This window comes from Ceratotherium simum, chromosome 7, assembly GCF_057802395.1.
Source record: "Ceratotherium simum simum isolate JZ-2026a chromosome 7, ASM5780239v1, whole genome shotgun sequence".
NCBI lineage: Eukaryota > Metazoa > Chordata > Mammalia > Perissodactyla > Rhinocerotidae > Ceratotherium > Ceratotherium simum.
The window spans coordinates 26,091,966-26,114,845 of record NC_141906.1 but is presented as its reverse complement, the minus strand read 5'-3'; the positions used below and the strand labels follow the sequence as shown (position 1 = coordinate 26,114,845).

Here is a 22,880-nt window from a genome sequence, read left to right as displayed (position 1 = left end):
TAAAATAGAAAGAACAGTCTTAATCAACTTGTAGCTGCAGATATCAGTATAAGCTGGAAATAAACCTTTATTTTTGTAAACTACTAGGATTTACAATTTTTAATTTCCTCACTTTTGCCTGGCAAAGCTTACTAATGCCCACCTTTCAAGAAATCCTAACTATCAATATGGACTTCAGTGTCTTTTCTCTAATATCTTATTAATACATGCATGTTAACTTAACAAGTGACCATATTATGCATGTATGTGTCTAATATACATGTATATTAGATATATAATACATATATACATATATTCACATTATATATATGGCTTTCTAACCTATTTTTCACTTGATTATGAACATATTTCATACATCCATAAGTGAAATATATTTCAAAAATATTATTTGTAATAGTTTTACAAATTTCCATAAAAGTTGTGTTAAATTTGTTTTACAGTCCTTATTGATTTTTAGGTTAAGTAGTTCACTAATTTTAAATAATGCTGACCCACACATATTTTTATATTTTTTCATCTGATAAATTCCTGGAACTGGAATTGCTTGATAAAAAAATGTTAATATCATGTGTTTCATGTGCTCAAAAAATGTTAACTGATCTTAGAATCCCTGCAACAATGTATGGGGGTGATTGATCTCCCCACCATCATCTTCGACAACATGGCACATTACGCATCTGAGAAGATAATGTAAGCCAGAAAATATACCCACTTAAAATTACATTTTGAAATAACTGACCAAGTTAAAAAGTTTTGAAGTTACTGGCAATTATTATTTCTTATTGAGTATACTTACATGCCTTTTTAAAGAGTTTTCTCTGTTTATATTTTGTTTTTGAATTGAATGAGAAATTACATTTCGGAATTTTAACCATTTCTCTGTCACACATCTGATAAGTGTACTTTCTTTTGTCATTTACCTGTTACTGTTATTCACAGGATTTTATTTAACATAGAGAACTTTTTAAATGTTTTTATTGTCAAATGAAAAGGAATGAATGCAATATGTAGTTATCAATGTTTCTTCACTGCTTGAAGTAATAATAATAGGAAATCCAGGGGTTAAAACTGTATAAAATATTTACAATATATAAAAAAAGATGAATCAGAAAGGGCAGAAATGGAGACAAAATGTTCTAAGTCCGTTGTATTATCTTGGAAAACAGTAAAATGATAAATAGAAGTTTGTGTCTGAGAAATCAAGGACGCAACTGTAATCATTGAGATGCACTTTTTTTGTTGTTTTATTTGTGCGATATATTTTATAAAAGTGGTCAAAACCCTCCAAAATTACATAAAGGAAAATCTAGATAAATAGAAACACACGCTGTCTCCATAGACAGTACAACTCAATATAGTAAAGATTTTTATTCTCCCCAAACATGTCTCTAAATTCAAAGTTACCTCATTCAGATCACCAGCTAAACTATTCAAAGGAATTGTCATTTATAATACAGATCTATTCTACATGTACATGAAAGAATAATTTAGAAAGAGCACATTAGATATTTAGACATACTGCAGAACTATAGTTAAAAAATAAAGAAATATTAGAAAAAAATATGATCTTGGTGGAAGAATCAACAAAAAGAACAATGGAACATACAGAGAGTTCATAAATAAAGTCACATATCTATGGGGACCTGAGTGGTGACAAGGATGACATCACAAAGCAAAAGCATAGATTGATTAGTAGATGACATTTGGAAAAAACATCCACTATTTGAAGAAAAGCAGAGCTATATTCCTATCACCCTCCATATGCAAAACAGGATTTCAAGTAGAGTACAAACAAAAGTTAAAGTACATTGACAACGAAATGTTAAGGGAAAAATCTTTGTGTTTAAATATTAGGGAAAGAAATCTTAAACCAGTTCTCCAGGTACAAAGAATGAGAGGAAAATTAAGCATCTCAGCTCAATGAAAGATATCACAGAGTTAATCTAGAGATGACAATCTAGAAAAGCATTTTTAACATTTAAAATCAATTAAAAAGAAATCTTGAAATTTATCAAAAGGTAGGACAATAATTAAAAATTGAACCAAATATATGAATGGATAATTCACACAAAGAGAAGACTGAATTACCTAGAAGTGAATTAAATGATCTTTAAATAAAGTAGTAATCAGATAAATTCTATTTTTAAAAAGTTGTGATATTACTTTGCACTCATAATGACAAAACATAAGAGAGTTGAGTAAAATCAAGTGTTGCATAGGAAATGCTAATAGGAATATAAACTATATACACAATTCTTGAAAGCTGTCTGCCAATATTTTTGAATTAAGTGTTAATAAATTTTATGACCAAGCAATGCCACCCACATTTATACAACCAAGGCTATTCGGTTTCCTACAAAAGAATGCATTGAAAGATGCTCATTTTATTGATGTTCATGTTGGAGAAAATGGGAGACAATTTCATTGTTCATCTCAAGGGGAATGGCTAAGTAAAATGTAATAAATGAATGTTGTTTTTGCAGCTGTGAGAAACAACTGGATTTTCATGTAACAGATTGAGTGAAAACAGCAAACAAACATGAGATTTTATGGAAAAATACAATTTGTGTAAATTAAAATGTGTACAATCATTGTGTATTTTACAAGAGTACATGAACAGTTTTTAAGTACATAAAAAAGGATAACAATGTAAAGATGAAGGATAGAGGGGTAAAAATAAAATGAAACCTTTTTTGGAGTGGTGTTAAAAATCTGCTATAAAGTGAAGAGTATAATGACCCCAACTGTGTGCTTGAATTTCAAACTCATCATCATAATCATGATCAAAACAAAAACAAAAAAGTAGTAGTAATCCAAACAATCTTTCTGTTTGGATATTAGGGTCCCAAAAAAGACACCCCTCCTGTTGGCCCAGCATCTGAACAAGTTGAAAAATATATCAAATTTACACAGAGGAAAAACTGTTAATCCAAACAGTAGTAAAGTCTGCTCTATTTCTTCTATTGATTCCATAAGCCTCTAAATACTGCTTTATTGTTTGCTAGTTCTAATTGAGTTTTTCTTATTACCCTACAGATTTTAACTGACACGAGAACCTACTGTATGTCAGGTGTGTCAGTTGTCAATGGATTGCCTATCAATTCCAAATCCACTCAATCATCTATTCTATGATAATAGAAGTAGACCCTGTTAAAAGTTCTCCTTTTCCAGTTGGCACAATGTTAAGTTTTTGTCAGCAGAGTGTGCTAGAGAGGCACTGGAGAAGGAAAAAGATTCTCTTCCTAGTTCTGGTGTGATCTGCTAGGCAGGATCCTGCAATAATCTCTGTCTCTGCGACACCAGACCATGGCAAGGTGCTCAGCTTCTGGAGTGCCAGGTTCTAGCAGCACACGTGGCTTTGCAGCAGAGTGCTGCCAGTGTAGCCTCTCTTGTGAATGGGTCCCTCTGACACCCCCTTGGGTGGCTTTGTAGCAAAGTGCTGTCCTTTTGGAATTTCCCATGAATCACTTCTGTTACAACCTCAGGCAGTTTCATAGGAAGATCTGAGGTGCAGTTCCTTCACATGAGTGGCTTCCCCTGGCACACCAGGGAGCAGATTCTCAATAAATGCTGCTGAAGTGGCACCTGCCAGTGGATGGCTTCTAATGCACCTCCCCTTGGGCAGTTTAGCAGCCTCAAAAATTGTTCAGCTTTCCCTTGAGCTTTGGGCATGCTGTCTCTCAAGAGGTTTGGCTGTCAGTCCCAGGAAAAAGACCCCTCGCAGATTGTTCCTTAATCGATTACTTTATCCGGCACTAAGAGCACTGACTGCTCTCTATGTCTTCTATTCTTATATTTTCAGAGTCCTCTTTACTCCTTATTGACTAATCTTCCATTTCTCCAATCTTTGGTTATAGTTAACAATTCCTTATAATTAAATTTCTCTTTTCAAATTTCTGTGTGGTTTCAGTCTTTTAACTGCACCCTAACTCATGCACTCAGCTGAGGCTTTCCGATAATCAACAAATCATACAGATTCCTGAATATAAGAGATTAGGGGGCATGGATGGTACCAGTCGAGGAATGATATTTCTGGCTATGGTTTTCCTCTTTAATGAGACAATTCTTTCAAGCATCATCATCAGTATTAATGACACCACTTCTACCTTTATTATTCATAATGATTATAACAAAAACACTATTTAGATTACGTTTGCTGAGCCATGTGTCAGACATTGTGAAGTACCATATGTTGCAATTAACTTTTTTTACACTTTATCTCATTTAATACTTACAGTCACACCACAAGAAAGATATATACCATTGGGTATTTTACAGGTAAGAAAAACGAGGTTCAGGAAACATAAGTGATTTTCACAAGGTCAGAGCTAATAAGTGGTAATGTTTTCTATCCAGGCTGTCTGATTTCAAAGTTTATGTCTTAACCTGCTATACTATCCCATCTCACTTGTCAATTCTTAGTATAAGCATCTCATGCATAATAGCTAGATTGTATCCTCTCCTTTATGGATTTTTAATTTTAAATATATCCTCCACAATGTTCATGAAAGTTCATATTCTATTCTATTCTATTCTATTCTATTCTATTCTATTCTATTCTATTCTATTCTACTCTACTCTACTCTATTCTATTCTATTCTATCCTTATCTTATCCTATCCTATCCTATCCTATCCTATCCTATCCTATCCTATCCTATCCTATCCTATCCTATCCTGTCCTATCTTATCCTATCCTATCCAATTCCCTTGCAGGCAATTTTGCTTTGCTTGTCTTTCTTACCTACTTGAAATTCTCAGAATACCAAACACCTTATTCATCAGCAATTTGGCATATGCTATTCTCCCTTTCTGTTTTGATTTTTTCTTTTTCCTTCTCATTCTGATAAGTGTATACCTAACTTTATCATTCATTTCACATGGAGGGCTTCACCCTCTGATCTCGTAGAACCTCGTGCATACTCGTTTATAGTCACTTGTTAGATGAATTACTTTCAGATATCCCTAACTAGATTCAGAATTGGGGGTGCAAGAGGAGACAAGGACCGCCTGAAATTCTTATTTTATTTTCAGAATCTAGTATCCACATAAGCGACTATTGAATGAGAAAATGAAATTAGGGTGTGTTGCTAATGGTAACTCTATGCTAATGACTACAAAGGTAGAGAAGCCACCAGAGGCAGGATAAGGAAGAGAGCAGATCTCCAATCACTTCCTGAATATGAATGCTAAAGCATCCTGAAGAGAATGGGCTCACATTTGGTGTAAGCACATGAAAAGATTATAAAATAGCAGTGAGTATCAAGCCACAAAAAGCCATTTTTTACATTATCCTCAGTCCTATGCTTATCACAATATTAGCAGCTCCCTCCTTCGAGTGCAGACTGAAAGGCTTAGGGGAAGAGTCAGGGAAACTACCTCCCCTTGCTTTTCATCCTTCAAGCAGATCTCTATGGGGTGAGAGAGAGAGAGCTAAGATAAGAGCTATGGGAGGATGGCAATGGGGAATGTAGAACACATAAGGGAAATCTTGGAGGGACAGGGGTGTCTTTAGGAGAAAAACTTAGTGAATTTAGGGCTGTGAGGACAACTTATTGGAGAGAACATGTTTATAAGGAAGGCTAAATAGAATAACTAATTTAAATAAAACATAGCAAAAATCTAACTCCCAAATCAAGCCTCAAGTTGAATCCTTTTCGAAGGGAAACTGAGACTAGGCAGCAGGGTCTGTTTCCCACATGTGCTAAATATTTACAACCTCTTCTTTCATGGAGTCCAAGATATAGATGTATTTTCCCAAGGTTTGAACTAGCTCCTCATTTCTTTATGTCTTAAATGCCTTCCCTCCCACGTGCCCATCTGAGTGAGAGACACAGAAATAATTTAAATACACCAGTGCAATGAGAATAAATGTTCTTTATTAGGCAGAAGCCAGATGCTCACATCCTTTCATAATATCCCCATGTTCAGGTGTTGGGCTCTAGGGACAACGACCTTTCTTGAAAAGCAGGAAAGGGAGTTCAGTGGTATTTGTGGGCCAGGGCGTTGGCCACACCAGCCACCACCTTCTGGTAGGCAGCCTGCAGTTGTGGGGTGAATTCCTTGCCAAAGTGTTGAGCCAGCACAACAACAAGCACGTTGCCCAGGAGCTGTGGGGAAAAGACAAGAGACAGGGGCATGGTTAGCAGAGGGACCCAGCTTGGACTCAGAATATTCTAGCCTCATCTCAAACTGTGCGCTAGAACACAAGCAGAAAGATAGCTGGATCTTGGATATTACTGTTGATGTGAATCCACCCATATCAGTCTGAATTTATACTTAATAATGTCCCTCCACTTCTGTCTTAACTCAGAACTTAAGTTATCACTGTTATTCTTTAGAACCATGCAAAGAAGCAATAATACAGTTTATTCTCTTTGCTTTGAAAGAAAGAGATAGAGATAAGGGAAAGAAAGCGTTAGATAAATTTTTTTGTGAAGTAGATTAAAAGAAGAAAATTATTTTTAATTAAACACTCAAAATAAAATGTTTAATTAAAAAGATAGAGAGAAGACATGGCAGAGAACAAAAAGAGGAAAACAAGATTGAATAAGTAGAAACAAGGGATGTGAGCAAAGAGAGTAAAAGAAACTAAACGTTCCTCCGGAGTCCACAGAGATGCAACCATAGTACCTCTTCCCATTCTGAACTGCATCCCTCTCCCCATGACACGAGCTTGACCATAAGAAGGAAGACAAAGAAGAAATTGAGGGTCACATGGACTCACCCTGAAATTCTCAGGATCCACGTGCAGCTTGTCACAGTGCAGCTCACTCAGGGCAGCAAAGGTGCCCTTGAGGTTGTCAAGATGATGCACACCGTCACCAAAGGAGTGCAGCACCTTCTTGCCATGGGCCTTCACCTTGGCGTTGCCCATAACAGCAGCAGGTGTGGACAGATCCCCAAAGGAGTCAAAGAACCTCTGAGTCCATGGATAGACAACCAGCAGCCTAAAGGATGAAAACAGCACAAAGGACAGAGGAAGTCAGTGCCTGTCAGAAACCCAGGGGACTGCTCTGTCTCCATCTCCACATGCCCAGCTTCTGCTGTTCTCCTTAAGCCTGCCTTGCAACCTGGATACCAACCTGCCCAGGGCTTCACCACCAACTTCATCCTCCTTCACCTTGTCCCACAGGGCAAGGACGGCTGCCTTCTCCTCAGCAGTCAGCTCCACCATGGTGTCTGGTTTTGTGGTTGCTAGAGAACACGGTTGTGTCAGAAGCAAGTGTAATCAGCAGTTGGCCCTGCTCTTTCTTTTATGCCCAGCCCTGGCTCTGCCCTCCCTTCTTCTGTGAGCAGATTGGCCAAGGCCAGGGTGTGGTTCTGCAGGGTGAGGCCTGAGTGATGGCAGCCATACCTGTCCTCAGCAGTTCTAGCACTGGCTTATGAGTCTGGCTTCAGAACATCAGCCCTCTCTCTAGATATCTCCAGGTTCCATCCCAGCAGTGCAAATGCTCCTATGATCGTCCTCCTTGGCAAATTGACTTGTACGTGTTTTTAGAATGACAGCCTGGTAATCTCTCAGAGTTTGCCTCTTCAATTTTCTTATTACACAGATGAAGAATCTGAGGTCCAGAAAGTGGAAGGGATTTACCTGTTGTGGTTCAGCTTCAGACTCTATGGCTGGATCACCTCCTCAGTCTTTGGAATATGCAAAATAATGACAAGGACAGCATGGATGAGACCTCGGCCCCTGTTCTAAGTATATCTTCCTTCTCTGGGTTTGGTTTAAATCCTCCTGGTAAGAAAATAAATATTCATTCATTTTTTTCTTAATTTAGTCATATAATCAAATAAAGGATGATTGAAAAATAGAATAAATATGAATCGAGTGGTCTGTGAAATAATTACTCTATTAGGTTTTGGGGATCCGCAGATGAAAACATAGAGATTTCTCAATGTAGTAAGAAGTAGAAATAAATGAAAATCAGTTACAACCCAAATTGTTAGTAACACTAAGGGAAGCAATGTTTTCAACGAGTAACCAGGGATATATAACTTGTTTCTTTCTGGACTGATCTGGGAAAGTGTCTGCAAGAACAGAGCAGCTTCTCTGTGACTTCAAAAGAGAAATAGGAAAGTGGAAGGAATTCCAGCTTTGTCTCAGATTATTTTTTTTCCTCCCATATTGTTGTGTGTATAATCATTTCTTTGACTCAAATTCATCACCCATAATCCCATTTTCTCTATATATTTTTGTTTATTTGTTTAAACTCTCTTCTATTAAAATTTACCCTTCTATCTGTATAGATTTTCCAACATCCCCCCTTGTTTTCCCCCATGTAATAAATTTTGTTAACTTCACATGTTGAGTTCTGCCCCATTAAAAGATGCAATGAAAAGAACAAAAGCAGCAAGTATTTCTGAGCTCAGCATAGGATCTCAGATTTCCCTGAGGGCTCTGCTACTTATTTTCCCTACTTTCTATCAGTTCCACCTACTGCACCTTCCCCCTTCCTGAAGTCCCATTTCCTGTCACTAAGGAAAGGGCCATACATTTTTTACTCACCATTTTTCTTCTACCTTAGAATCCTCTCCTGATTCAGGCACCTTGATGTCTGGAATCATCTTTCTCTCTCCATTGCCATCACTGGCAACAGATATTTAACAGAAATCTCTCATCCTTTTAGCTCTAACGCTCTGAAACTCCAAGTACAGAAACATTTTTAGGTGAACTAGAAGAAAAGGACTGCTCCGTTTCTAAAGAAATTCACAAAATTCCCACTTCCATTGCTTCATTCTCCAAAACACTTTCTCCATCACCCTAAAAAAAAGTAAAAGTTCATCACCCTATTTACCTGTCCTAAGCCTCATCAAGTACTTGTGGAAAAACTTACTCTGATTATTCTTAGACATGTAGGAAAGGCTTGGTTCTTTTCTGGCTATCCAGAGATTAGATCAGAATTATATGCCCATAAAAAATTATAGGGATAAAACAGATAGAATTTAAATATTTTCAATTTATATTCATTCTTCTCTAAAACCCTGAAGCAAAGAGGATCTTACTATTGGTCTATCCTTGGGAAAGGATATTTCAGGTTGGCTTCTGGGAAAAGAGGTCTTTCAAATGTTTTAAATATTAAAAAGAAAGAAAGAAAGAAAGATTTGGTTTTACTTTTAGAGTTTGAGTTTCATTTTATTGAGTTTAAACCTCTATTAGCTTTATCATTGTTTTACATTCAGACTGTTTTCAAGACCCTATCTCACTCCCCTGATATCAGAGGTCAGGCATATGTAAATAAAAGCAGGTTTTCTGGGGAAGTTTGGACATGTCTTTTGCAGGAACTCTGTGTCATGGAAAATTCACAGACCTTATGAAATAGTATAGAATACTTTTATATTTTCCTGTAAAGAGCCAAATTGTCAAGACTACAGCTTTGCCATCTTGATTGACAGAAATTAACATCTACTTAAAGCCTTCCCCTGCCATTTCTTGTGCTCAGAAATTGTTCCCCTAAAGTTCTTCTATTGAGTCTTCTTCCTTAAACCTTCTTTTGCCATGGATGACCCATGAGCCACTCTTTTGTACTGGCATCTGCTGCAGCTACCGTCATCCTGGCTTCTGGCCAGGAGTTGCTGCTCTCTCTCACCATTGCTACTTAGCATGACTGAAGAGTGAAACAGAATTTTCCTTCTATTGCTCATAACCCCGCAGGGATAAGGCTGCAAGCTGTAATAAGACATCAAAAGATCAGACATACCAGACAAAATAAGAAAGGATGAATATTGATAAATGTGGTCGTGTTCAGAGCCTTAGGTTCAAATCCAGATCAGCATTCAAAGGTTCTGGAAAGTTCTTAGGCCCACTGCCATCTTCACCATTGTGAAGTTACTTCTACTCTGTGAAGCATACCATAGGATGCCTGCTCTGCTTTGATTCCAACCCCACTGAGCATTCAACACACAGACAGACAGACAGACAGACACACACACACACACACATACACACACACATACACACACACACACACACACAAGTCCCCAAGAGAGAGACAGAGAGACAGAAGGTTTTTTCCTTTACTCCAGTCTGTCAAGTTTACCTAATTTCTAATACTCTATACCAGGATGGGCCTGGTCTGAGTATAATTAAGAGGGTGAATATTAACTTCCTTCAAAAGAATCATGACATTCATCTGGAGAGGTGTGGTATTGTCATTGTTTCAAAAATTACACTCAACTAGAACACATTTGTACATGCTCTAGTGTTCAATTTTAAATTCCTTAAGTACACTATTTCAGCAATTTAATTTATATTTTCCTGAGTCAAGCACAGTTATTCTTTACTCTTCTCTTCCAAATACACAATCTCTTGGTTACCTCAGTTTAGCATCCTTTCAAAAATAAAATATTATTAAATTAAATTAATAAAATTAAATAAAATAAAAATGCTCCAAAAAGAGTAGAACTCATAAAACAAAGGACATATAGATAGAATAGTTTGAGAATAGGATAGTTCAACTTGCCTTTAAAATGTCATATTTCTTTCTAAAAAGCAATGAAGTTAATATAGCCATAACTTTGATAAAGTATATTCTAATTATTACAGAACAATTAATATGTCAGTCTACCACTTCCACATTAACATTTCCTCCATTCAGCTCAGATTTTCATTCATAATTAGCTTTTGTTTACCTCACTAAGTGGCCCATGTGTTGTTTATGGAGAGCACAGGGGCAGTCTTTCCCCAGTTAAATTTGAAACTCTACATCTTTAGAGACAGAATCTTGGCTTCAGTTTGGGCACCCTTTACCAATACGTAAGGTATTAATTCATAAGGCCAAATCTCCAAGACATTGCGCTGAGGCTCAAGAGATGGATAATCTAGAATATCATGCTAAATTCTCTTAACATTAAATTAAAGTATTTTTAAATGGTTATAGAACCTAACCCACAATATTATTTTGTTCTCTGTCTCCTTCTTACTTCTCCCCTCCTCTCCTCTTCTCTCCATTCTTACCCTCCTCTTTCCTCTCCTCTCCCCTTTCTCTCTCTCCCTTCCTCCTTTCTCTTTCTAACTTTCTTTCTTTCACACACATACCCCATCTTCATTCAAACATGCTAAACATACTATGTAAAGCAACATTATAGGGAGGAAATTGAAATAACCATTGGATAAATTATCAAATATAATTAAGATCAAATATTAAGGCATTACTTCTACTCCTAGACTTTTACAGAAGCTCTCCTCTAACAAAGAATGAGAATATAATAACAAGCTGCCAAGTCTCTTTCCATCCCTTCACTTCCTCACTCCCAATGTGGAGACAGTAATGCCTGGTATATAGTAATTTTTTGTGCTTGATGCAAGTCCCATCCGGGTGATGTTCTCTTGAATTCTCCAGTATTGGGACTTTTACGCCCAACTTCTTGTCTCGATTCATTGGCCAGTTCCAGAGGTGAAGGAACAAAAGAGAGTACAGTAAGTTTTATATATTTTTGTTCTTTTCATGACCATTTAGAGGGAAGAAGGTTACTTTGGTTCCCCCTTTCCAGATCATGAAACCTACAATCTCTCTTACCCTCTTTCAAATTGTTTGAAAGTCTCTTCTTCTCCTAATAGCTGATTCTTATGAGAACTATTCTGTGGTCAGGAGTATAAATGTAGTCTTCATAAAATTGCTCTGAGATATCTGCTTCTGGGATGTGAGCCCATGGTTCTTAAGTTTCCTATTCAGATATAAAGAGTTCTCAGTGCTTAGTTTGTAGAACGACCTGAGAAGAAAAAAATGAATATAAAAAAGCCTCTGCCCTCAGGCAATTCAAAATATAAAGATGAAACAGTAAACTCTAATGCGTTGCCTATATGCTAGTAGAACAGGCAGAGCTATTATGAAAGCACTTTTATACAGAAAAAAGCAACAGGTTCTGTTTCAGGTAGTCAAGTAAGTCTAAAATTAATCAACAAGATCACAATATAGATTTAAAGAAATGCATACAAATTAGAAGGTTCTAGATATCCTTCTAATTTGACATACGACAAAAATAGTGCTCAAATTTGTTTTACTACCTATGATCAGAAAGCAAATGTCTGATCAGTGCTTTACTTTCCTACACGCTTCCCCATTGTAGATTGAGGCATTAACACCAAAAGAACACTATACAATCATCCATTGTTCAGATTGTCCCTCTAGTCCCAGGAGTTCTAAAACAAGGTATAATTATTCATTCATTCGCTGACTATATCCTTTAACAAATACTCACTTACTGCTTATGGAAGCACTTAACAAGCCACAATAGTCATGTAGAATAGTAGAAAATAGGCAGCAATGTCTATACAGCATGGAGTGTGAGTGTGATGGATAAAGAAATGTGAAAAATGGGTAGGGGAGAAGGGTTTGTAAAGATTTCCCTAGGCAATATTGCAAAGATCTTTGAGGCTAAGGTCAAAAGAGGTCACAAGTGATATGTGAGTGTTGAACTGTGCCTGAAATGGGACAAGGGCAGGAATTATTTTGGGAGATGTTTTGGGGTTAAGCGAGAGAAGGGTGTTATTTCTTAGAGCAGGAACTCTTGATGGAGTGTAGTATTGTGGGCTACAATGTGCAGGCAAGGGAAGGAAGAAAAAAGGAAATGTAACAGTGTCTTGAGCAATCATGATATCTCTAATTGAACATATTATTTTTTGAGTAATTGTTGGAAATGGATCAGATCATAAGCTGAAGACTATGTCTTAGGTTTGAAGTCTCCCATAGGCCCCTGTAATGCCAGTATCCTCTCTATATTTCAAACCTTCTTGACAATTCCTCTGCTTTGGAGGTAGAATTGTCATCCATTAGTGACTATGTGTGGTCTGCTTCTTTTTCTCATTTCCCCTGACCTCTTTGTATAAGACACAAAAGCTTCCTAACTGTAGACACTCAGGGATTTTCCCATACACCCAGAGGAAAAAAATAAAATAAGTTAAATGAATCAGGATGTTGAGATGAAAGTTCTTTATTAGGTACAAGCCATACCCTTGAGGCGGAGGCATTATTTCCCCAAGTTCAGAAGATAGACTCTAGGGAAATAGAGTCTTCTAATGGTCTCCAGGAAACAGGCCAAGATCTCAATGGTACTTGTGAGCAAGGGCATTGGCCACTCCAGCCACTACCTTCTGATAGGCAGCCTGCAACTCTGGGGTGAATTCCTTGCCAAAGTGTTTAGCCAGCACAACAACCAGCACGTTGCCCAGGAGCTGTGGGGAAGAGGTAGATAGACACAAACACATGATTAACAGAGAAATCAAGCTTGGCTTCTGAGAAATTGGGCCAACAATCATTTTCCTCTGCCCACACTGTAGCAGAAGTTAATCCTCAGGCTACCTCCACCAGCATAAATGAGTAAATATATATGTATGTATTACAAACAGATAGATAGATATGTACTCTATGCATTTATATTTTATCATATATATTATATGTACTAATTAATGGATTAATTAGTGTGAGGATGGGCTGTCTTTTAGCAACTACTGCTGCCCCAAATCCCTACTTCTGGTCTTTCATCCTCACATATTCACTTTCCTTTCCTTTCCATTGAATCTTGACTCTATAATGTTCCGATTATTCTTCAATTTTGAAACGATTTAGAAATTCTAGAACAGCACCATCTGCCTCTCCTCTTTGAGGAACCTTTCCAATACCATTTGGAGAGACAGAGGGTTTTTCCAAGCGTAGAAATAGCATACGAGAGCTGGTATGCACAATTTGAGCACTAGGTAGGGAAAAGGAAGTTAGGGGGAAAAAAGCGAGAGAGGCAAAAAATAAGACATTAAATAAAGAGCTTGATAAAAAAAAAGAAAGATTATGAGAAAGGAAACAATATGGAATAATCAAAGAAAGAATATGAAACTGTATAAATTTTGAAAAGCATTAAATGATGACATGCAAAAATAAAAAGTAATGTGGAGGAAGAACATGTAGGTAAAAGAACCAGCAAAAGACTAGAAAATAAAAAGAAGAAAAGGGGGGCATCTCCTAGACTCACCCTGAAATTCTCAGGATCCACGTGCAGCTTGTCACAGTGCAGCTCACTCAGGGCAGCAAAGGTGCCCTTGAGGTTGTCAAGATGATGCACACCGTCACCAAAGGAGTGCAGCACCTTCTTGCCATGGGTCTTCACCTTGGCGTTGCCCATAACAGCAGCAGGTGTGGACAGATCCCCAAAGGAGTCAAAGAACCTCTGAGTCCATGGATAGACAACCAGCAGCCTAAAGGATGAAAACAGCACAAAGGACAGAGGGAGTCAGTGCCTGTCAGAAACCCAGGGGACTGCTCTGTCTCCATCTCCACATGCCCAGCTTCTGCTGCTCTCCTTAAGCCTGCCTTGCAACCTGGATACCAACCTGCCCAGGGCTTCACCACCAACTTCATCCTCCTTCACCTTGTCCCACAGGGCAAGGACGGCTGCCTTCTCCTCAGCAGTCAGCTCCACCATGGTGTCTGGTTTTGTGGTTGCTAGAGAACACGGTTGTGTCAGAAGCAAGTGTAATCAGCAGTTGGCCCTGCTCTTCCTTTTATGCCCAGCCCTGGCTCTGCCCTCCCTTCTCCTATAAGCAGATTGGCCAAGGAAATAGCAGAAGTTCATTGGTTTGTTAGAATAGAAGATGCACCCTCATCCCTCAGTCCCGTTCAACAGGTCCTGCTATTGACTGTTCTAGATCTTAGGTGTCTTGACTCAGAAACTCTGCTCTCCCTCTGCTTATCTCCTGATCTCATCTCCTTTAGTAGTTCCTTCTACAAATATACTCCTAGTCTCATTTATGCATAAATGTTTTAGTCTGATATAGTGGTATGTACCTTAGAGTTTAACTTACCCAATTCTTTCACTTTATAGATAAGAAAACTAAGACCTAGAAAGCAGAAATTTTATCAAGTTGATTCTATATGGAGCTTCCCTTTGCCTCTAGAGATATTTATAAATGATTGGAATAGATAAATATTTTGTCATAGTTTTAACTTTCTTTCTCCTTCTTTTGATAAATATTTGCAGTCACAAAACTTCTTTTTTCCATTTCTTCATTGAAATAAATGTTCATTAAAAGAATGAGAAACAGTGAGTATTGTCTCCTTACCAGCTACTACAATATATTTGTGGAGCATGAATTATAATGGGAAGAATTTAATGAGAGATAAAGGAAAATGTCTGATACCTATAACATATTTGTTTAAAACTGTGATATAACTAAAGAAAGAATGCAAAGGAATTTGCCAGGAAGATTTTACCTCACTCAGTCACGTTAACTCTGACAGGGTTTCTGGGAAAATGCAAGTGCAGAAATTTCCACAGCTGTGTCCTCAGGAAAAAAGTAGACTTAAATCCAGGAATGAAGATTCAAAGGAAATTACACTCTTTTCTCAATTCAAAATAATAATAAAATGACATACAAATATATATCCACAAGCATAGCTAGAAGGAAGAAAGGAAGGGAGGGAAGAGAGAGAGGGAGGGAGGGACTAACAGAAGGGAAGAGAATGGAATGAAAGGGAAGGAGGAGGCAAAAATAATATAAAGAAGAGGAGAGGAGAGATTGACAATTCCAAAATTTGACAAGGATATAGATCAACAAAAACTTTAATACTCTGCTAATGAGAGTGTAAAATAGTATAATTGCTTTGGAAAATATTTGGTAGTGTCTACTAAAGCAGATTATATGCAAAACCCATGACCTAGCAAGTATACTTCTAGATATAGAGAAACGTATGCTTGTGTGTGTCCAACGACATGTAGATGAATGCTTGAAACATCAATATGCATAAGAATCTCAAGCTAGTAGCAACTTAAAGTTTCCTCGTTTAGTGGAATAGATAAATATGGTAAAGGAAAATAGTGAAAAGAATCAATTACTGCTTCACATACAACAATACAGATGAATTGTACAATGTAATGTTCAAACTATATGATTTATATATTGAAAGATGGACAGTGTGACTGTGATTTAGATCACAAGGGAGAGTGGTATATGAAAGGAAGGTGCAGAGGATCCATGAATGATCTTTAAACTATGTTACATATTATTATTCTTTAACCTGAAAGCCAAGAAAAATCATTGAAAACTTCAAGGATAGGAGTTGCATGATTTGATTTATATTTTTCAAAAATTATTCTTACTTCAGTATATAAATAGATTTTAGGGATAGATAAGCGAGAGACAAATAGTTAGAATGATATTGTAGTGGGAGAGGAGTAAAAATGCCTTTTCTATTTCAGGCTTGAGCAATGGATGATGTGTTAGTCACTGAGATGGGGAACACAAGAAGAGGGCCATGTTAGGAAAAGATCAAGACTTCAGTCTTGGACATATTGTATTTGATGCACTTTTGAGAAATCCAAAATGGGATATTAAGGAAATAGTTGGATACATGGGTCTGGAGCTCAGAAAGAACATAATCAGGTCAAGAATACACAATGAATCAGAGCACAGAGGAACAGATCCTAGTGCATTGTATAAACCATGACCACTAACTTTTCAAAAATGATAGACAACACACTTTATAAATATCTCCTTGAAACCTTGAAACATATTGTGAGGTAGGAATCATTATCCCAATTTACAAACCAGAAAATTAATTCTGAAAAGAAGTTAACTAAACTTTTCTAGGGGATGGGGCTATAATTTGATCTTTGTCTATTAATCCCAAAGCCCTGGCTTTTTGCTTCTATGCCAGGGACTTAGGTACAGGAATTTGAAGTGATTGCCACGAAGGTAGCTGTGCTCATTGCCAGCTCCAAACAAGAGACATGTAGGCATTTTCTGTTCTGTCAACAGATTTCCTTCTTTTCTTTCACCAGACAGGGAACCTGGCTATCATTGGTGACTTCTCCACTCTCTGTTTCACTATGTTCCCTTTGCCACAATGCTCCCTTACTTAATTTATTCTTAGTTTCATTGCCCCTGTCAAGTTCAGTTCTTTGCTCACCACTTCACTGTAATCACAGCAAGCCTATATGGCTATATTCAAGTTCGATCCTTTCTTGTCAGTTTTATACCCACATGTGGATCAATTTCCCTATTCATTATGTCACTCTTGTGTGCAAGAAACTTCACTGGTTCTTCCTGCTGTGAAAATATTTTCTTTTCCTGCTTATTCTGGTCTCTCTAACAGCTTCTCTAATTTTATACCACCCCACTGCTTTTAAAGGGCCGATTTCTCTTTTGTCACTTAGTCTTGGCATGCTGATTCCTGAATTTGTCATTTCCCCATGTAAATGGCCTTTTATCTCCACCAAAGTCTTAATAGAATTATAAATATGTTCCAAGTCACAGAGCTAGCAGGTGAAGTACATATTCGAACCAAGGCAGTCAGTTCCTATGCCTTACGGATGGTTCCTCCATTAATACCATTGAAAATATGAGAGAAAAGTTTAGAGCATGGTCCCTGACTGGGTGAAGCCCCATCTTCACTGCATTATAGCTAATAAATATGTTTCTTATAGTAAATAGAAGTGAACTTAACCCAAAAAAGACCTCTATCCTGAGTTTGTACAATAACAGCCTATCCAGGTCCCCTAATTTGAGTCCTAACATGCCCATGCTTACTATCAACACTCTTCTTGCATCTCGCAAGAGTACCTCCAGTCCCTCCCTTTTTCTAAAGACCTCGTCCAACTCAAGAGTCTACTTTCCCTTCTTAGGAGTAACTACTTCATTGAAGCCACTCTTATCTTACAGAATCTCATAAAAGTTTCTTCTCTATTTACTCCAAATTCCCAATCTCCAATACTCCCATTCCCATCAGAGTGTTTTCTATTAGCTGAATCAAAAAACCAGATAAAGACAGAGAGAAAAGACAAGGATATTCCATGTAGAGCATAATTTTTATTTTATTTTTATCATGTAGGAGTTAAGTCTGGAGGCACGGCACTGTCCCCTAGCCTTCAGGAGATTGACTCTTGGGACACCGGGTCCTCCAGTAGGCGCCAGCATAGCTGGACAGGGAACTCAGTGGTACTTGTGGGCCAGAGCATTAGCCACACCAATGGTCAGCTTCTCCCAGGCAGCCTGCATCTGTGGGGTAAATTCCTTGCTGAAGTGGGTTGCCAAGACAATCAGTATCATGTTGCCTAGAAGCTGGCGAGAGAGTAGGAATAAAAACAAAATAGTACATGGTGAAAAGAAGGCCTCAAGCTGGCCTTGAAGCAAATAAATAAAACACTCATTTCCTTCCTAGTAAGAGTTTGAGCAACTTTCAGGGTCATGCTCCCCCAAAAGTGCTTCATTATGGGCTTTACATTGGCTTCAATATGACTCTAAGCGCTGTACCTCCCATTGTGCTCTATTCTTCTCTCATTTGCTCTGCCAATTCATGACCTCAGAACATTGCTTGGGATTGCTTCTCTCCTTTAGAGACTCTTTGTCTTTTTTAAAAGTAGGATTATAGTGCTTCAAGAAAACTTAATATATGTAATCTAAGTCCCCAGATATTACATACATTCAAATTGTTTGGACACTCATATGACAAAGAATCCTGTGCCTTGTACACAAGAGCATTTCATCACTGCTAAGGGGTGAGAGGAAGAGGAGAAACACAATCATCCATTGAAAAGATTTCTCTTACTTTGCCCTGCTTAGTCCTAGTTCTACACTCAAGAACCATGCAGAAATATATTCATCAATTTTTATGGAAAATTTCTGTTTCCAAAGGCAAGGTGTCCCTCTGCCTGGCTCAGTTTGTATTCTCCACCCCAAAATATTTAGCTCAATTTTGGCTAATGCTCTTCACACCATGTATTTTTTAAGAAATATCAGAAGGCCAGTGGCCTCCACTGATCATAGTAATTGGTCTGCTTGGTCTTACGTACTATGATCTTTGGAACAACTTAACTACCAAAATCAAACCCTTCTATAAAATATTACCTCCCCAAAATATCAATATAGGAAAAGACTTAAGTGCCTGTTTCTCCTAAAATACCCACAGCACAAATATATAGGATGAAAGAACAAAGCACAAGCTCGCTCAGAACTCACTCTGAAGTTCTCAGGATCCACATGCAGCTTGTCACAGTGCAGCTCACTCAGCTGAGCAAAAGTGGCCTTGAGGTCATCCATGTGCTTGACAGCATTTCCAAAGGATGTCAGCACCTTCTTGCCATGGGCCTTGACCCTGGGGTTTCCCATTATTGCAGATTCAGATGACAAGTTGCCAAAATTGTCAAAGAACCTCTGGGTCCATGGGTAGACGACCAGGAGCCTGTTGGGTGATCATAGTCACAGACCAGATGGGAAGTCAGTGTACGTAAGAAACCTGACCAGTCTCTCTTTCAGGAACGCTGTCTGCCTTTCTGCCCCCTGCCCTGGCCTCCAGTGCCTACCTTCCCAGGATCTCGCCTCCAACTGTCTCCACGTCCACCTTGGCCCACAGGCTAGCAACAGTAGCCTTCTCCTCAGCAGTAAAATGCACCATGGTGTCTGGGAGCTTTCTGGTGATCACAGATGAGCCAGAAGCAAGTCTGTGCTGATGCTTCTTTGTGTGGTCTTTTATTCCTCCTCTCTGGCCCCCAGGCCCTCTCTTCTCCCAATGAAATAAGACCATTGGTCAAGGATGGGTTGTCACCACCAAGGGTGGGGTTTGGACAAGGATGGGTCAGCAAGATGGACATTGGTGTTTCTGATAGCGTTGGTTGGCCTTATCATGGGGATTCTGCTGTCCTCTCCTTTACCATCTATTATGCAATTCATATCTCAACCTCCCTACCACCACTATCCCTGAAGTGACCTGTAGGCTGACCATGAGACATAACTAGAATTAGAAAGATTAAGAATTAGAAATCTGTTTGGCATTGCGTTGGGTATTTACAAGACATCATTTTGTTGCTCACCTAGGGTGTAGAAGAAGCCACAGCTCTTCTTGGTTACCAATTTTTCTAAAGTTCAGATAGGGGTCATGATTTTATAGTTTTTGCAAACAGGAAAAAAGATCCCAATCCAACATCAGTTTGGACACAGGATAAGTAAGAACTGGGTAATTTAGAGAAGAATTGAGCATTGCCTCGTTGTTGGGTTCCGTTTATAATATATGCATATGTCTGAGCAAATTTTTTTCACTCAGATTATATGGACAAGTGTCTCTGGCTAATACCATATATCTACTCATTTGTGTCAGAGAATACGCAATTGAGCGTGGGGGAAAATAGCTGTTCTTGTGTTCAGTGAAGAGACTATTAGAACACTCTGCGGCAATGGCTCTGGATTAAGGGAGTAGTCTCTGCCACTGGAAGAGTGTGTGCTGGAAGCATACTCCTTGCTGTGTTTAATTTTTCCTCATATCTAACTGGCAGAGGCAATCTTCATTGACAATATTCCACACACTACTGCACCTGTGATCTAAGGTACTTTAGTCTCATGAATCTCAAACGAGCGTTTATAAGATAAGACAGGGGACACTTCCAGTGGGAAAAGGAATGGTTTATTTTATTTTTTTTATCTCAGAGCGTATTTTTCCTCCTTTTTGAGCTCCAGGAAGCTGGTTTGTTTGTTTCTCCCCAAGATGAATTTTCAAAAAAAAAAAAAAAAGTGTATACATGTATAAATATATATATATAGTTTAATAAATAAGCTCCATGTGTATTTACAGAGGAACTCTAAAATTTAGAGTTCAACCCGATATTTTAGAGCTGAATTTCTTCTATTAGAAAATAAATCCTTTCTGTCTATTTGATATAGTGAGAGCCTTTTATCTATTCAGCTTGGAAAAGGCTTAAATATAAAACACGAGTAAGAATTGTGAAGGTACCAGAAGCTAGTTTAAGATGACAAACCCAATTATCTGTGAGCTCTCAGTCCCAAACTATATTCATGGGAGCACTTTGATACAGAGATATGAAGACAAGAATTTGAATCAATCCCGAAAGGGTTTGCTTCAGAAGAAGAGGTCAATGAAATACAAGAAAGGAGAGAAAACTTTAAGTACAGCTAGGAATCCCACTTAGACTCAGTTGAGGTCCTGGCCTGAGGTTTTAGCTCAGGGCACTTGCTCTCCAATGACCCTAAAGCTCACATTCAACAGGGTGTGTGCACACTGTAATCCCTCTGACTCAGGGATATTCGCAGCTCTGAATGTTGGTAAATAGCCTCACATCTTTCCAGCAAATCAGACGGTGATTCTAGCAGTTACCTCTAACTCCTGCTTTTCTCTCACTCTCTTCAGAAATTTGCTTGCCAAGACTTTTTGATTCTTTCTTGCTCATGGCTGTTCCACATTTCCAATTTATTTCCGTGCTCACTGCTCCCTCTGGCATCTAGATGCTTATCACATCAATGTTAGATCATCATCATAATCGTCTAACAATTTTCCAATCATTCATCATATATTAAAAAAACAAATATTTGGGGGCGACCCAGTGGCGTGGCAGTTAAGTGCACACATTCTGCTTCAGCATCCCGGGGTTTGCAGGTTCAGATCCCGAGCGCGCACAGACGCACAGCTTGTCAAGCCACGCTGTGGCAGCGCCCCATATAGCGTAGAGGAAGACGAGCATGGATGTTAGCCCAGGACCAATCTTCCTCAGCACAAAAAGAGGAGGATTGGCATCGGATGTTAGCTCAGGGCTAATGTTCCTCACACAAAAAACAAAAAACACAAATATTTATTGAGACCAATCATGCCACACATTATTTAAACACTAGGTATCTTGGATGAAGAAAACAGCTTATCTAGTCTCATGATGCTCACATTCTAGTGTGCAGAGGAGACCAACACCAATAATTAAACAAATAAATGAATAAGAGAATTTCAGATGGTGTTGTATGACAGGAAGAAAATGCATCTGATGATATGTTAGTAAGTGATTACAGAAAAATAATATAAGTATAGATGTCTTAAAGGAAGTTACATTTGAAGCGGGACCTTAATGACAAGATGGAGACAGGCGTAAGTAGTTTGGAGAAACAAGTCTCTAGAAGCAGGAAGGACAAGTGCAAAACTCTGAGGCTGGAGAGAAAAAGAAAAAGAATGAAAGAAAAAACAAACTTAAAATTTCATTTAGAGAAACGCGTTACAAGATCGGTATAAAATATGTTATGGGAAGAATGGGAGGAAGCAAAATTGGAGAGTTGGGCCCAGTCCTTATTATTTGGGTACATGAGAGTAGAGTTAGTATTTTATTCTAAGGCATGGGAAACCAGTAGGGATTTGTACACCTGACATTAACACAATCTCTAATGTACTCAGTACCACAGCCAGGCTAATCTTCCTAACTTTCCTGTCCATCACATTAGACTCTTGCCTATAAACCAGTATGAACACATATTCTTTCAACAAATATACTGAGCTACTATGAACCATCAGTTGTTCCATGTACTGGTGACTTAAGATAAACAATTCAGAAAAGGAAGCTCGTGTGGGATTATATTATATAGTGTGAGAGATACATAGAATAAATTAGTCAATCAATCAGCAATTTCAGATATTATTATTTGCTATGAAGAAAATAAATGTCTTGATGCGAGTGGGACACAATTATATAAGCAATAATCTCTTTAAGGGGTAATATTTGAGCTGGGGCCATAATGACATGAACATGCCTGCCCTGGGAAGATATTAAGAAAGAAAGTTTCTGGAAGTCGGGACAGCAAATGTAATACTCTAAGACAGGAAAGCAAACACACTCACACGCACACAACACCACATACACGTATACATACTTAGTACGTTAGAGAGATAAATAGTGGATCAATGGGGTTGATATGTAAATAGTAAGAAGAGCGGCCAGAGATGGTGTTACAGAAGTAGCACCTGCTTAATCTCTTTAACAGTATCTTCAGTGGTGAGAAGTGAGGAGCTATTAGAGAATTTTAACCATGATAATGACATCATTTCTAATCCATTTGCACTGTTATCTAGATTAATGTTGAAAGAATATCTTGTTTATTACTAAACTATCATCTCAGGTGGCTTTTATAGAC

General features: G+C 38.1%; 3 protein-coding genes across 3 annotated transcripts; all 3 read right to left on the bottom strand.

Moving 5' to 3' along the window:
* Positions 1-5,855: 5,855 nt before the first annotated feature.
* LOC101391184 (hemoglobin subunit beta) lies at positions 5,856-7,225 on the bottom strand. Its single transcript, XM_004433899.3, has 3 exons — positions 7,084-7,225; positions 6,726-6,948; positions 5,856-6,108 (listed from the first exon to the last, which is right to left on the bottom strand). Exons 1-3 carry the CDS (start codon positions 7,173-7,175, stop codon positions 5,980-5,982), a joined length of 444 nt encoding a protein of 147 aa, XP_004433956.2. The 5' UTR covers positions 7,176-7,225; the 3' UTR covers positions 5,856-5,979.
* Positions 7,226-12,915: 5,690 nt separating this feature from the next.
* LOC101390926 (hemoglobin subunit beta) lies at positions 12,916-14,472 on the bottom strand. Its single transcript, XM_004433898.3, has 3 exons — positions 14,322-14,472; positions 13,964-14,186; positions 12,916-13,172 (listed from the first exon to the last, which is right to left on the bottom strand). The coding sequence occupies exons 1-3, from the start codon at positions 14,411-14,413 to the stop codon at positions 13,044-13,046; spliced, it is 444 nt and encodes a 147-aa protein (XP_004433955.1). The 5' UTR covers positions 14,414-14,472; the 3' UTR covers positions 12,916-13,043.
* A 3,311-nt stretch (positions 14,473-17,783) lies between these two features.
* Positions 17,784-19,393, bottom strand: LOC101390673 (hemoglobin subunit epsilon-like). The gene is made up of 3 exons (XM_004433897.3): positions 19,289-19,393; positions 18,945-19,167; positions 17,784-18,047 (listed from the first exon to the last, which is right to left on the bottom strand). Exons 1-3 carry the CDS (start codon positions 19,378-19,380, stop codon positions 17,919-17,921), a joined length of 444 nt encoding a protein of 147 aa, XP_004433954.1. The 5' UTR covers positions 19,381-19,393; the 3' UTR covers positions 17,784-17,918.
* Between the last annotated feature and the right edge of the window lie 3,487 nt (positions 19,394-22,880).

What these genes read in the sequence shown, in the direction of transcription:
- LOC101391184 (XM_004433899.3), bottom strand. Translation starts at nt 7,175, where the DNA reads ATGGTGGAGCTGACTGCTGAGGAGAAGGCAGCCGTCCTTGCCCTGTGG. An exon ending in GGTGGTGAAGCCCTGGGCAG is followed by an intron (nt 6,949 to 7,083) that starts GTTGGTATCCAG and finishes TTCATCCTTTAG; the next exon opens with GCTGCTGGTTGTCTATCCAT. An exon ending in TGGATCCTGAGAATTTCAGG is followed by an intron (nt 6,109 to 6,725) that starts GTGAGTCCATGT and finishes TTTTCCCCACAG; the next exon opens with CTCCTGGGCAACGTGCTTGT.
- LOC101390926 (XM_004433898.3), bottom strand. Translation starts at nt 14,413, where the DNA reads ATGGTGGAGCTGACTGCTGAGGAGAAGGCAGCCGTCCTTGCCCTGTGG. An exon ending in GGTGGTGAAGCCCTGGGCAG is followed by an intron (nt 14,187 to 14,321) that starts GTTGGTATCCAG and finishes TTCATCCTTTAG; the next exon opens with GCTGCTGGTTGTCTATCCAT. An exon ending in TGGATCCTGAGAATTTCAGG is followed by an intron (nt 13,173 to 13,963) that starts GTGAGTCTAGGA and finishes TCTTCCCCACAG; the next exon opens with CTCCTGGGCAACGTGCTGGT.
- LOC101390673 (XM_004433897.3), bottom strand. Translation starts at nt 19,380, where the DNA reads ATGGTGCATTTTACTGCTGAGGAGAAGGCTACTGTTGCTAGCCTGTGG. An exon ending in GGAGGCGAGATCCTGGGAAG is followed by an intron (nt 19,168 to 19,288) that starts GTAGGCACTGGA and finishes ATCACCCAACAG; the next exon opens with GCTCCTGGTCGTCTACCCAT. An exon ending in TGGATCCTGAGAACTTCAGA is followed by an intron (nt 18,048 to 18,944) that starts GTGAGTTCTGAG and finishes CTCTCTCGCCAG; the next exon opens with CTTCTAGGCAACATGATACT.